This window comes from Leucoraja erinacea, chromosome 11, assembly GCF_028641065.1.
Source record: "Leucoraja erinacea ecotype New England chromosome 11, Leri_hhj_1, whole genome shotgun sequence".
Lineage (NCBI taxonomy): Eukaryota > Metazoa > Chordata > Chondrichthyes > Rajiformes > Rajidae > Leucoraja > Leucoraja erinaceus.
This window is the reverse complement of record NC_073387.1, coordinates 13,264,026-13,278,076: the sequence shown is the minus strand read 5'-3', so window position 1 is coordinate 13,278,076 and position 14,051 is coordinate 13,264,026. Positions and strand designations below refer to the sequence as shown.

At 43.1% G+C, this 14,051-nt stretch overlaps 1 protein-coding gene across 1 annotated transcript in view; it reads right to left on the bottom strand.

Annotated features, from left to right (window-relative positions):
* Window positions 1–14,051, bottom strand: part of fat2 (FAT atypical cadherin 2) — a 172,840-nt gene that overhangs the window by 41,701 nt on the left and 117,088 nt on the right. The window contains exons 10-13 of the mRNA XM_055642663.1: window positions 9,708–13,769; window positions 7,797–7,993; window positions 5,902–6,055; window positions 1,396–1,629 (exon numbers count right to left, since the gene is read on the bottom strand). Coding sequence (XP_055498638.1) covers window positions 1,396–1,629; window positions 5,902–6,055; window positions 7,797–7,993; window positions 9,708–13,769 — 4,647 coding nt within the window. The remainder of the gene's footprint in view (window positions 1–1,395; window positions 1,630–5,901; window positions 6,056–7,796; window positions 7,994–9,707; window positions 13,770–14,051) is intronic.

Genomic DNA, 14,051 nt, shown 5'->3' with positions numbered 1-14,051 from the left:
ATACAAAATGCTGGAGTAGCTCAGCGGGTCAAGCAGCAGATAGAGAAAAGGTATAGGTGACATTTCGGGTCGAGACCCCTCTTCACATGACCAAGGAAAGGTGGAGCCCACAATGGTTCATTGTTGGCTGTGAAAGAGTTGATAACACAAGGATATATCGATGCAAACAGTGAAAAAGACAGGATGACCAGGAGGGGCGGAGAGAGAGGGAATGCAGGAGTTATTTGAAATTAGAGAAATCACCATTCATATCACTGGGTTGTAAGGTGCCCAAGTGAATTGTGACGTGCTATTCCTCCAATTTGTTTGTGGCCTCATTCTGACAGTGGAGGAGGCCAGGACAGAATGGGAAGGAAAGTTAAAATATTTGGCAACCGGGAGATCACATAGGCAAAGGCAGACTGAGCGCAGGTGTTCAGCGTAACGACCGCCCAGTCTGCACTTGGTTTCTAATTTAAGCCAGGAAGGATAATGAAGGACAGGGATTTATCCAGTGCTGTGCATGCCATACAGTGCAATACCAGTGTCAAATTATTCCTCTGAAGAATAACCCATCACAAAATCTGAAGAATCACAAGAGTCTGAAGAAGAATCTCGACACAAAACGTCACCTATTCCTTTTCTCCAGAGATGCTGCCTGTCTCGCTGAGTTACTCCAGCATTTTGTATCTATCATTGGTTATTCCTTGGTGGTTTAGAATACGAATTGGTTAAATGCCTGTATATTCAGTCAGAACCCAACAGGCCTGAATGTGAAATGAAGTGTACAGCATAGCCATGGACAGATTTGAGAATCAGTGCACGTTAATGGTATAACAGCCCTAGTAATAATAATAAATGTCTGAATTGCATAGTTAATGAGTCACTGGGAAGATTTCAGGTGAAGATCCTTCTTCAAAGCAGAAAAAAGAATAAGTGAACATACATTTTAATATAATAGTATAATAAGCGAGGGGGGATAAAGTTGCTGCTTCTGTTTATTATAATTAAGGCATCATTAGTGAATCGGCCAATTTCACGTCACAACTGCATTCCTGTTTCCTGGCAGTAGATGTTTACATTTGTGAGGGTGTAGCGCATTGTGGAAGGTTGTTTGACCAGCTCTTTCTCAACTCCCAGACATCATTAACGTTGGCTTGTCTAGGCTCTCCACAGATATTAGGTTGCCTGCCAAATGATTCCAGCTGTATTTGTTTTGTTTCAGATTATGGGCCCCCATAGTACCTTACTCTCTCTGGCTAAAAGGGAACCAAGTGACGCTAAGCCAATGCATGCACCACGTTTGTGAACCTCACAGGTGAGTGAGGGCCGACTTACAAAGCCAAATATGGACACTTGCCGGTGACTATTTGGGATTCTTAATCCAATGCCAAACACAATGATTGATCCACTTACCAATATCCGGATCCCTGGCATGGACAACTGCCACAGGGGTCTTAACAGTGGTGTTATCAAAGACAGATACCGCATACTGTGAGGCGGAGAATTTGGGAGGATTGTCGTTCACATCTTGTAGAACAATGCTGATATCTGCCTCGCAATATCGGCCACTCCCGTCAGATGCTTTTGCAACCAGGTTGTACACAGCTTGATTCTCACGGTCCAGAGTCCCAACCGTCATCAGTTTTCCTAAGGTGGGGAAGAGAAACAGGTATTAAGTACGATAATTTGCCATGCAAATTTTTAACAATGCTCTAATGACTCAAATAAGCCAAGCCAAACAGGAAAGTCTAGGTTCAGTCCCAGTCTATATTGAGTCTACTAGTCACCGCTGGGACTGCTATTTTTGCCCTTAGGCCTCATACAGCAGGTGACGGAGAAAAATAGATGTACTCATATGGTCAACTTCATATTGATTTTTAAGAACATCCCATGTTTTTGATGGCCATGCAATATTTATGCAGCAGATTAACTATAGTGATGCAGAAAAGGCATTGGCTAATTTGTGCACAGATAGTTCTCATGAACAGCAAAGAGAATAATAATTAGATAATCTGTTTTAGAAATTGTGACCAAAGGAAAATATTGGCCAACTTAGCATTGGTAATTAGATAATCTGTTTTAGAAATTGTGACATAGACAGAAATGATTAACTTACTACATGGTTTGATGTAATTAATTTTTATGTTTAATTTTCTTTTTCTGAAATAGTTTAATTTTTTTTTAATTGATTACCTTAATATTTTAATGGTTTTTAAATTACGCTGAACACCAGAAACATTGAAAAGTCACTGGGCAGCACAGTGGTGCAACTATTACAGCTGCTGTTTCACAATGCCAGAGACCCGGGTTCGATCCTGACTTTGGATGCTGTGTGTGTGGAGTTTGCACGTTCTCCCTGTAAATGGGTGGGTTTCCTCTGGGTGCTCTGGTTTCCTCCCACTTTCCACAGACGTGCAGGTTTATAGGTGCATTAGCCTCTGCGAATTGCCCGGGTGCATAGGGAGTGGCTGAGAAAGTGGGATGACAGAACTAGTGTGAACTAGTGTGAACGGTGAGCATGGACTCTGTTTGCCAAACGGCCTGTTTCCTTACTGTATCTTGCTATTAATAAATCAATTCAATCCATCAAGACAGTCTGGAGCTTATCAGCTCCAAGATGCCAGCACTGCCTGTACTGTCTGGGAGTTATTGGTTCCAAGATATCATTGTTACCAGTACTGCCTGGATCCTTATGTGTAAGTTTGTGGAGTAGGGCTTAATGCCAGAACCCGATTCAGAGACAAGAACATCACAATCCGAGGCACAGTTGATAATCAACTAAAAGTAAACTCATGCCTGGTGTCTAAGTAAGTAAGTAATAAGCAAGAATTCTATGCAAGTTAGAATTTCAATGTTCTATTGTGGGACATCTATTAATATATAAAACTCTCGTGCCATCCGACCGGCTGCCGTCCGGCTGCCTTTCTGCCTTTTGATTAGTTGACGGCTGCTCCTTCCTATCAGTTTCCAACACACTTCGAAACAAAGTTGCAAGACAGGAACACTCTGAACTTTTCACTGCTGCAGCAGGCAGGGGAGGTGCAATTGGATTTTCTTTTAAATCCACTGCTGAGGGAGGCAGGGGAGTGCTGGAATCTTACATTTGGGAACGGCTTCAGTTCCATTGGAGGAGACGGGTGCATGGTGGAATATTGGGTTGGGGGATCACACCATTGGGGGAGCAGACCCAACGGGTCTGCACTTGGTCTAGTATGACAATAAAACACTCTTGGCTCTCTTGACTCTTGCTGCATGCTAAGCATCTACCTTGCTTGAAGTGCGCTTCTATGATTGACAGATAAGAACAAGATTGGCCTCTTTGGTTAAGTCTCCACATATTATAAATCCCACTCTTGCTCGCAAGTTCTCACAGAAATTTCACTCACGTTCATTTGAGTAATCACTAGGTTAGTCAGGAAACAATGGCTAACCAATCAACCAATGCCTGTGGAACCATAGTCCAAAAAAGTGTGGTGGACTATGACTAGCCAAGTCATTCCATTCACATTACATCAGAAATGACTTCAATTTTTGTAAGCAAATGTTTCTAAACAATATTGAATGAGATCATCCAGCCCATCGAGTCTATACCAGCTCACAAACCAATTCTGTTCCGCCTCTAATATTCCCATTAAACCTTTCTCAACACATTTCAATCAATTCTTACACTCATGAGGGACATACCTCCTCGAGATGTGGAAGGAAACCAGGGCACCTGGAGGAAACCCAAAAGGTCAGGATTGAACCTAGTGGGGTGGGGAACCTTTTCAGGGGTGGGGAACCTTTTCATGTTGGAATGCCGCATTAAGTTAGCTGTAATCTAAGGCCGCATCCAAGAAACATCAATTAGATATACTTCAAAATGTACATTATTTTGTTAAAATAGCCCTCATGACTTACTAATGTTTTAATTGTGGCCGTCAGTCGGGTAGGATTATTTTGTTGAATCTTCTTTTACTCTTTAATATTTTAAATACGTTCATTTTAAGATTAAAATAAAAAATAATAAAAGACAAAAACATACTAATAAAAATAAAAGGATTTGTTCTACAAAATTTGGATTAATTCAAAAGGCCGCACTTAATGGCCTAGAAGGCCGCAGGTTCCCCACCCCTGTTCTAGCCGCTTCAATTGCGCAACATTTAACCTGTGACCTTCCTCATAGAGATACAACAAGCTTCAGTGTATCCCTCAGCATACAGGTCAGGTCCAGAGAATGGGTCATTCTGCAGGACTTGATCCCGGACAGCTTATTGCATGGGAAAACCAACACCTTTAGGGCAGACCATGAGGGGTCTTTCACTGAGTTGGTAATTTTCCAACAAAGCTGGTATTTGTGTCAGTGTACGTCCCTTAGAGTAGCTCGAGGAACAAAGGGTATTCTGTTATGCAGCTGTTTGTGCTCTACCTGGATAAACACCATTGCATCTCTTTCAAAACCTTCTCAGATAATGTTCATTCCTCGAAATAGATGTTTGACCATCTTATCCCCAATGTAACCATTTTGAGGGTAGTGCCTGGTGGCGTAACGACATCAGCTGCCCAGGAAGAATCTTCACGATAGGATAAGCGAGGTTTTGTTGCATGTTTGAACAATCTGGTATTGAGACGTTCTGCCCAGTGATTTAGACAGCATTTCCTGAAGGGCTTTGATGACATTCAAGGAGATCATAGCCTGACTGACTTGGGGCATCAGAGTGGCGCAGTGGTAGAGTTGCTGCCTTATAGAGACCTGGCTACTGGATGCTGTCTGTACGGTGTTTGTATGTTCTCCTTGTGACCGTGTGGGTTTTCCCCGTGAGCTCCACATTCCACCCACACTCCAAAGACTTAGGTTTGTAGGTTAATTGACATTGGTAAAAATTGAAAATTGTCCCTAGTGATTAGGATAGTGCTAGTGTACGGGAATCGGTGGTTGGGGCAGTCTCAATGGGCCTAAAGACTCACAATCAAAGGTGTGCTTCTGGAACGAGTGGTGCAGGGGGCCACACATGGGGCGGCCCAGTCACAGTCAAAGGAACGTTCCACAGTTTTGTGGCCAGGCTGGGGTCAGGAAGAACTTCAGTGTGTTGTGTTTATGTACCTAGCTTGATGTAGCCACACACTAAGATAACCATCGGGGTGAGGACAGCATTAGGTGTGTTTTTCCCCTCTCTCTCAATGTGTGTACATTGTGTTTCTCAATAAAACACGATTTATTTTTGATCTCCAGATAAACTGGTAAAGGACTAGGTTTGAGACAGATAAAAGGGATAGGTTATACGTACTGTGTTTGTACAAAGTCATGAGAGGAAGTGTTAAAAAAACATGAGGGCAACAGGTTGGGTAAATGCCCAGTCTTTTGCCCAGAGTTGGGGAATCAAGAACCAAAGGAGATAGGTTTAAACTGAGGGGAGGAGGAGGGGGGGGGGGAGATTTAATAGGAATCTGAGGGGTAACCTTTTTACACAAAGGGTGATGGGTGTATGGAACGAGCTGCAGGAGGAAGTAGTTGAGGTAGATACTATTGCAACACTTAAGAATCATTTAGATAGGTACATGGATAGGATAGGTTTAGATTAATATGGGCAACATGCAGGCAGATGGGATTAGTGTAGATGGGACATGATGATCCATGTGGTCAGAAAGGCCTGTTTCTGCATTGTATGACTCTATATATAGCAAAACCAAGAACACATGATCAGGTTCCTTCTTGTTATCATGTAGAATTTCTAGTTTTCCACTCACCTTATCTATATGCTCCACCAAGTTCTTGTTCTCTTGCAGGTGCTGCTGAAAACTGAGCCCTGTATGTGTTCGTAACTTGAGAACCTCTATCAGCTCCAGGCTGCAAAGTCGCTTATCGCATTTTGTTTGATATGGGTAAATAGCACAGTGCTATTTTAATATAAACTTCAAAATCAACTGTTTATTTCTTACCTGTCTGTGGGTCAAGTCGAAACATGTTAGCGCCTGGCCCCAGCAGAGTGTAGGAAATCTGAGCATTGATGCCAGCGTCTGGGTCCATTGCAGCAACTTTCAAAATGTACTGTCCCCACGGAGCACCTTCAGAAATTATTTCATTGTACATCAGCTGTGAAAGGAAAGGCCAAGTTCAAAATACAAAATGGCTGAAGTGCTGTCCTGTCTTTATTCTAAACCCATAAAGCTAAATGCCAATATTCATGTTTCCAGAATACAATGGCCCATGACCACTGAAAGAAGAAAATCTAACACGTTGTAATACACATTATCATAGAAACATAGAAAATAGGTGCAGGAGTAGGCCATTCGGCCCCTCGAGCCTGCACTGCCATTCAATATGATCATGGCTGATCATCCAACTCAGTATCCTGTACCTGCTTTCTCGCCATACCCCCTGATCCCTTTAGCCACAAGGGCCACATCTAACTCCCTTTTAAATATAGCCAATTAACTGGCCTCAACTACATCCTGTGGCAGAGAATTCCAGAGATTCACCACTCTCTGTGTAAAAAATGTTTTTCTCATCTCAGTCGTAAAAGATTTCCCCTTTATCCTTAAACTATGACCCCTTGTTCTACACTTTCCCAACATCGGGAACAATCTTCCTGCATCTAGCCTGTCCAACCCCTTAAGAATTTTGTAAGTTTCTATAAGATCCCCCCTCAATCTTCTAAATTCTAGCGAGTACAAGCATTGTGCTATAACAGTGACTCACAGAGATCGATAGATTCTTCATTAGTACGGGTGTCATGGGGAGAAGGCAGGAGAATGGGGCTAAGAAGGAAAGAAACTCTGCCGTTCATTGTGATTGAATGGCGGAGTAGATGTGATGGTCCGAATGGCCTAATTCTGCTCCTATCACTTACGAACTTAAGGTCATTCCTTCTTCTCACCGCCGCCATCAGGCAGAAGATACAGAAGCTTGAAAGTGTGCAACACCAGACTTGGAAACAGCTTCTTCCCTTCTATTCTCAGATCTTTGAATGGCCCTTCCATAAGCTGGGGGATGGTCCAATTCTCTTCTACACCATTGTGGATGTTAAACTTTGTCTCTGGAATTGTTGTGCTATAAAGCTACAATGCTGAGAACGTTGTACCTTCCCCTTCGCTCGACCTATTGTACTTGAGCTTGGCTTGATTGTATTTATGTGGAGTATTATCCGATTTGGTTAGAGAGCATGCAAAACAAAACATTTTGCTGCATCTTGGTACACATGACACTAATAAACCTAAACCTATCTCCACAACTGTGTAGGAGTTAATATATTGTATACTGCACCTTTAATGAAAGTATTGCACAGAGGTTAACATGTTAATATAAAAAAGTTCTTGGTGGACTCTAAACCCTTTGATGTGTTCTCTGAGGTCAGAGATAATTGCCAAGGATTGTGGTGAAGTTTCTCACGATGTGCTACCACTGTTGAAATTTTAATTACTGGCGCAGGTGTTGATAGAAAATAGAACATAAGAACATATGAAAGATAGGAACATAGATTACGAGAAAGATACATTTAAGAACATACAGCACAAGAACAGGCCCTTCAGCCCATAATATCTGTGCTAACATGATGTCAAGTTAAATTAATCTCCTCAGCCTGCATGTGACCCACATCCCTCCATACCCTGCATGTCCATGCATCCATTTAGAACCTTCTTAAATAAGCCTATCACTTCTGCTTCCATCACCATTCCTTGCACCCACTCGATGATAGCTCGATTATAAACATGTATTGTCTTTCCGCTGACAGGTGAGCACGTAACAAAAGCTTTTCACTGTACCTCGGTACACGTGACACTAAACTAAACTGTAAATTGCTTTTGCACCCTCTCCAAAGTTGAGGTATAATTACCGGTTGACAATGTGGGCTGTTGTCATTAACGTCCTGAACAAGGACCTCAACCATAGACTCCGCCAGAAACCTGCCGTCAGTGGCCGTGATATTCAAAACATATCTTTCTCTCTCCTCTCGGTCCAGTGGTTCCTTTACAAAAACACGCCACTGGTTTTGGAACTTTTCAATAGCAAACTGGCCCAGGAGATCACCGTCTGCAAAACAAGTTGTTAATTCACAGATTTTCACGGCAAGCATTGTGACTTAAACGGCGGTAGATTTAGTTGTAGCTTTGTCCGACAACAGTTTTAGTTGCCCAAATTGTTAGTGTGAACTTTAATTCTGAGATTATTCGTCAACTGAAGGAAAAATGCTGGACTAACTCAGCGGGTCAGGCAGCATCCCTGTAGAACATGGATAGGTGACATTTCAGATAGGGATGCTTCTTCAGACTCAGGGGTCCTGACCCAAAACGTCACTGATTCATGTTCTTCAGAGATGCTGCCTGACCTGCTGAGGTACTCCAGCACTTTCTGCCTTTCCTTGGTAAACCAGCATCTGCAGTTCCTTGTATCTTCATCAACTGAAGGCGTGAAATCAAGAAAATAACATCCTGACAATATTGGTGGCTTAGAAGAGTGAAATATGAGCAGGCCCGAATGGTCTTTTAATGCAACAGGTCAATTATATTGGGAGCCCTTCCTTAAACTGCAGTTCCCTTCCATTGCCACAACAGACAAGACAATCTATACTGCTTGTTTAAGAAGGAACTGCAGATGCTGAAAAATCAAAGGTAGACAAAAATGCTGGAGAAACTCAGCGGGTGAGGCAGCATCTATGGGGCGAAGGAAATAGGCAACTTTTCGGGTCGAAACCCTTCTTCAGACTGATGTGAGGGTGGGGTGGGGGGGGGGGGAGAGGAAGAGGAGGAGCCAGTGGGCTGAGGGAGAGCTGAGGAGGAGAAAGTAGGGACTATCTGAAATTAGAGAAGTCAATGTTCATACCGCTGGGGTGCAGACTTCCCAAGCACCACACCTAAATGTGTTAGGTGGAGCTAGTGACCTAATTTATTTGTATCTCAGTAGTCCTTGCTGCAACTTCCTAGAACAGCAAGAATAAAGGTTTGGCACATTCTGAAGCATATTTGTTTCAGGAGTCACACCATACAGCAAAGGAACAGGTGCCGAACATAAAGCCTAGCTGCACTGATCTCATCTTCCTGCAACTGATCCGTGTCCCTCCATTCTCTGCATAGCCTTGCATCCATTTAAAACCCTCTTAAATACTCCTTTCGTGTTTGCCTCCATCACCATCCCTGGCAGCTCATTCCCAGGTACCTACAGAGACAACGAAATGCATTTGGTGCCTCATTCCAGGTACCTACTACTCTGTATATATCTTGAAGCCATGCCCTCTAGCATTGAACATTTCCATCCTGGGAAAATGGTTCTGACTGTCTATCCTATCTATGCCTCTCATAAACCTCCCACGTTCCAGAGAAAATAATCCCAAATTCATCCAACCTCTTCCTGTAGCTGAAACCCTCTAATCCAGGCAGGACTCTGGTAAACCTCCTCTGCACCCTCTCCAAGGCATTCGCATCTTTCCTATAATGGGGCAACCAGAACTGCACGTAATACTCCAAATGTAAATGATGTAATAGGAAGACTATGTGGGGAATGGATTAGGGCAAATACAGTCAGCAATGAAATTAAATTGATCATCATACCATCATCTTCACTGCCTGACAGTAAATGACAGAAGGTATTTGCGGTAAAACTAGTTAAATCAATGGGATGAAAAGCAGACACGAATTGGCTGAATTCTACTCAGTGAAGTTAGTGTAGGTAAAAATCATACCCATTATTCTGGTGGAACATAATTAAATTTCTAACTTATTGATGTAAATGTATTTTGCAAAAGGGTTACCTGTAATGTAGCAGGTGGCTTGTCTGTTGGATTCTGTAACATCTGCATCTGTCATACTGAGGGCAACGACCACTTCCCCGGGTTGGCTGTCTTCACTGACCAAACCCTTGTAGATGTTCCTTGTGAACTGAGGGGAATTGTCGTTTTCATCACTGACCTCAACCTCGACCATGGCCGTTGAGGACAGCTGCACTTTTCTCCCATGATCAAAGGCCACCACGGCAAACTTGTACCTTCCCTTTGTTTCGCAGTCCAGCTCCTTCAGGGTAGTGAGCCACCCACTCACACCGTCAATGGCAAAGACATCGCCAACATCATCAAACTCACTGGAGAGGCTGTAGGTCACATGTCCATTGGTTCCTGTATCCTGGTCATTGGCAGTTACTTGTATCACCGTGGTTCCCGCTGGCATGTTTTCTGGGACAAAAGCTTTGTACGGATTGGCCTCAAAAATGGGTTGGTTATCGTTGACATCCTTTACCTGGATATTGATAGACACTGAAGAAGCCACCTCAATGTCTCCATGGAAACACTGGGCAATGACGTCAATTTGGTACCACTTTGTTTTCTCATGGTCAATGTTCTTGCCAATTTTCAAGGTTCCAGTCTTCTCGTCGAGGGTAAACACTCCATCCTTGTTGCTCTCATCAGTGTTTCCATTCACCAGGCTATAGATAACGGGTTGGTCAGCATCTGCCGTGACCAGGCCAATTTCTGACCCAGCCGGGAGATCCTCTGAAGCCGAGAATGAGTACAGTGGTTCTGAGAATCGAGGGATTGAGAGTTCAGGTGGGATAACCTTAACAATGACGGGAACGCAGGAATCCTTCTGCGGAGAGCCCCCGTCCTGAGCCTTCACATAGTAGGTAAACGAGTTGTTCTCCAGTCCAACCAAGCTCTCCTTGATCGTGATAAATCCCGTGTGAGGGTTGATCTCCAATATATCCTCGATTTTGTCACTGCTGGAGGCAACAGAGTAGGTGACATCAGCATTCATCCCTTCGTCAGCATCGACAGCCACTATCTGGATGACAGGAGCTCCTTTAAGGGTGCTGGCAGGGATGTGCACCTTGTACTCAGCAGCCTGGAATTGAGGGGCATTGTCATTTTCGTCAGTCAATATAATATTCACAGTACAGAAGTCCACCTTGCCACCGCCATCCTTTGCCATTATTTTAATGGCAATGAGCTTTTCCGTCGAGTTCTCGCGATCCAACTTCTGAGAGGTCAAAATATCACCACTGTTATCGATGCTAAATTTCTCTTTTGCTAACTTATTTATGATGGTGTAGTCAATGCTGCCATATGGACCGGAGTCTGGATCAACAGCTAGGAGTTGTACCACATGTGTCCCCACCGCTGCGTTCTCAGCAAGTTCAACCTCGTAGATGCTTTGATCAAACATGGGCTTGTATTTGTTTGTCTTGGAAGTTCTAATTTGGACTGGTATTGATCGCCTGTAAACTCGGTCAGAAACAGACACATTCAAGTGGTAATTTGCTTCCAATATTTTCTTGCAAGAATTCGAGACAGAAATGATTCCTGATTTTGTTCCGATTGTAAAATGTCTCTGCTCATTCCCTTCCAAGATGTTATACTCTAGGTTGTTGATGTCCATGTTATCTGAATCTCTTGCATGCACCCGTATAACAAAATGGCCACAAGTAGCCACTTCACTTATAGTCGTCTCGTACTGGTTCTGCTGGAATATAGGCGGATTGTCATTAAAATCCGAAATGTTTACATTGAGAAGGACATCGCTACTTAATGAAGGGATACCATTATCCACCGCCCTAATGATAAGACTGTAATGTTGTGTCTGTTCGTAATCAAGTAGGCGTGCTGTTGTTACAAGACCATTGGAGGTGTCAATATGGAAATATTCTGAACCATTGGTACCAGCAGCAAACTGGTAGCTAATAGCTTGATGTCTTCCAGAATCAGCATCAGTGGCACTCACTCTCACCACAGAAGTACCAGTGGCCGAGATCTCAGATATCGTTGCACTGTAGACCTTTTCTGTAAAGATGGGAGGGTTGTCATTGACATCTTCAACATCAATCTCAATGATGGCCTCTGCATAAGATCCGGTCACTGAATCTGTGGCTCTCACGGTCAGCACATGTTTTGTCTGCCTTTCATAATCCAAGGAATCGATGACACTCAGTACTCCAGCCTTGAACTCAATGGCGAAGAGGTGGAATGCACTCTCAGTGACAATGTTGTAGATCACACGGAATCCTGAAGGGCTGTAGGCATGCACATGAAAAACTGGAGTGTAGGGAGAAATATTTTCAGGCACATTGACCCTGTAGTAGGCTTTCTCAAACATAGGGGTGATTTTATCTCTTACGGTGACAACTACTTCAGCCTGTGCATAAAGTGGAGGATCCCCCCTATCTTGAGCGATAACAGTTAATATATACTTATCCGCAGCTTCAGTGTCAAGGTGCTTACTAAGTGAAATATCTCCAAGGTAGGGATCAATCCAGAAGTACCTGTAGTGATCCAGAAGGTTGTAATGGATGACTGCATTATCTCCTGTGTCTTTATCATCAGCAGTGACTTGGTAAATAACATCCCCTGGCTCTGCATCATCTTGGACTGTACTTAGATAAGGCAAATGGACAAATTTTGGTGCATTGTCATTCATGTCCTCCACAAAGACTTTAACCGAGGTGTGGGCAACTCTGGGAGGATTGCGCATATCACGGGCCTCAACAACAAACTCGTATTCCTCCTGTTCCTCGCGGTCACATGCCACTCCAGTTGTTTGAAACGCGCCCGATGTGTAGATGATTCTAAACTTCTCATCTGGATTTAATATGTAATAAAGGATGGGTTCGTTTAACTGATTGCCAGATGCTTTCACGACACCTAAGGTTTTAGCCAGCGAAGTGTTCTCTAACACTGAGAATGAATACAAGCGCTGAGCAAATGTTAGGCCACTCTCCTTTATATCGGATATTTTTATTTTTACCACCGCAGTGCTTTTATACGTCCCGTCAGATGCTCTGACCGTCAATTCAATATAGCCCTTGAGATTGGCCGCGTCCTTGACAGAAATTAGACCAGTCAGCGAGTCAATAGCGAATGCCCCTTCGTTATCACCTTCCACTATACTGTACGTAATCTCCGAGAAGCTGTCAGAGTCCGCATCTGCTGCTTTAACTGTGTGAACAGCGGTCCCATTGAGAGCAGGTATTAGCAATGTGGTTTCATACAACTCTTTCTCAAACCGTGGAGGGCAATCGTTAATATCCGTTACCATTATAGTGATACGTGCCACGTTCATTGCAAATAGACTTGGATGCCCTCGATCGTGCACCTGCACCGTGAGGTGAAAGATAGAGTTCACTTCATGGTCAATGATAGCAGCTGTGCTCAGGATTCCCATATTGGAATCAATAGTGAAGTATTTCAGTATATCAGGTTCCATGATCTGATACACCAACATGCCATTGATATCTTGGTCTCGATCAGTAACTTGGATTATGAGAGGTGCATTTCTGTCATCCAACACAAGGCTGTTTATTGGAGAGTTCTCAATAATTCTACCAATGTACTCAGACTGAACAAAGACAGGAGCATTGTCATTTTCATCTAAAATGTCTATTAACATCATAATATTGTTGGATAGACCAGCCATATTGGTACCTTGAATTTTTAGTTTATAAGCTGAAATCGTTTCAAAATCCAACTTCTTATGAACTGATATTACTCCCGAAAATGAGTTGATATGAAATGCGTCATCTACGTTTCCATTCTTAATTTCATAAGTGACTGCTGACTGGCTGGTTGCAGATACCATTGCAACAGAAGATCCAATGTCAGTTCCTTCACTGATTTCTGCAAAATATTCCTTCATCAAAAACTTGGGAGGTGAATTATCGGAAACGATGACAATAATATCAACACGGACAAGTGTGCTGAGCTGAGGATAACCTTGATCCTTGGCGTTCACTGTCAAACTGTAGGATCCTTTGACAGCCTGATCTAGCATCTTAGCCACGGTTATCTTGCCTGAAGCAGGGTCAATGGCAAACGCATTGCCGCTGTTGCCTGGAAAACATTTGGAAGGAAGGTCACTGTTTACATGACTAGTAAAGATGAAGGTTTGCAACTTAGAAGACAAGATCTTTTGGGACTATCCTACTTATCCTGCATCCTACTCATGAACATGCAGTTATGCAAACGTTTGTAGCAAGTCTGCAGCTTCCATATATTTTGCTTAGTGTGCAAACAATAAACTTTCAAGGAAAAAAGAGTAACGACACAATGTTTTACTGCCACATATACAAGCATTTGACAATTGTCAACACGTGTTCAACTGCTTTCAGTCTT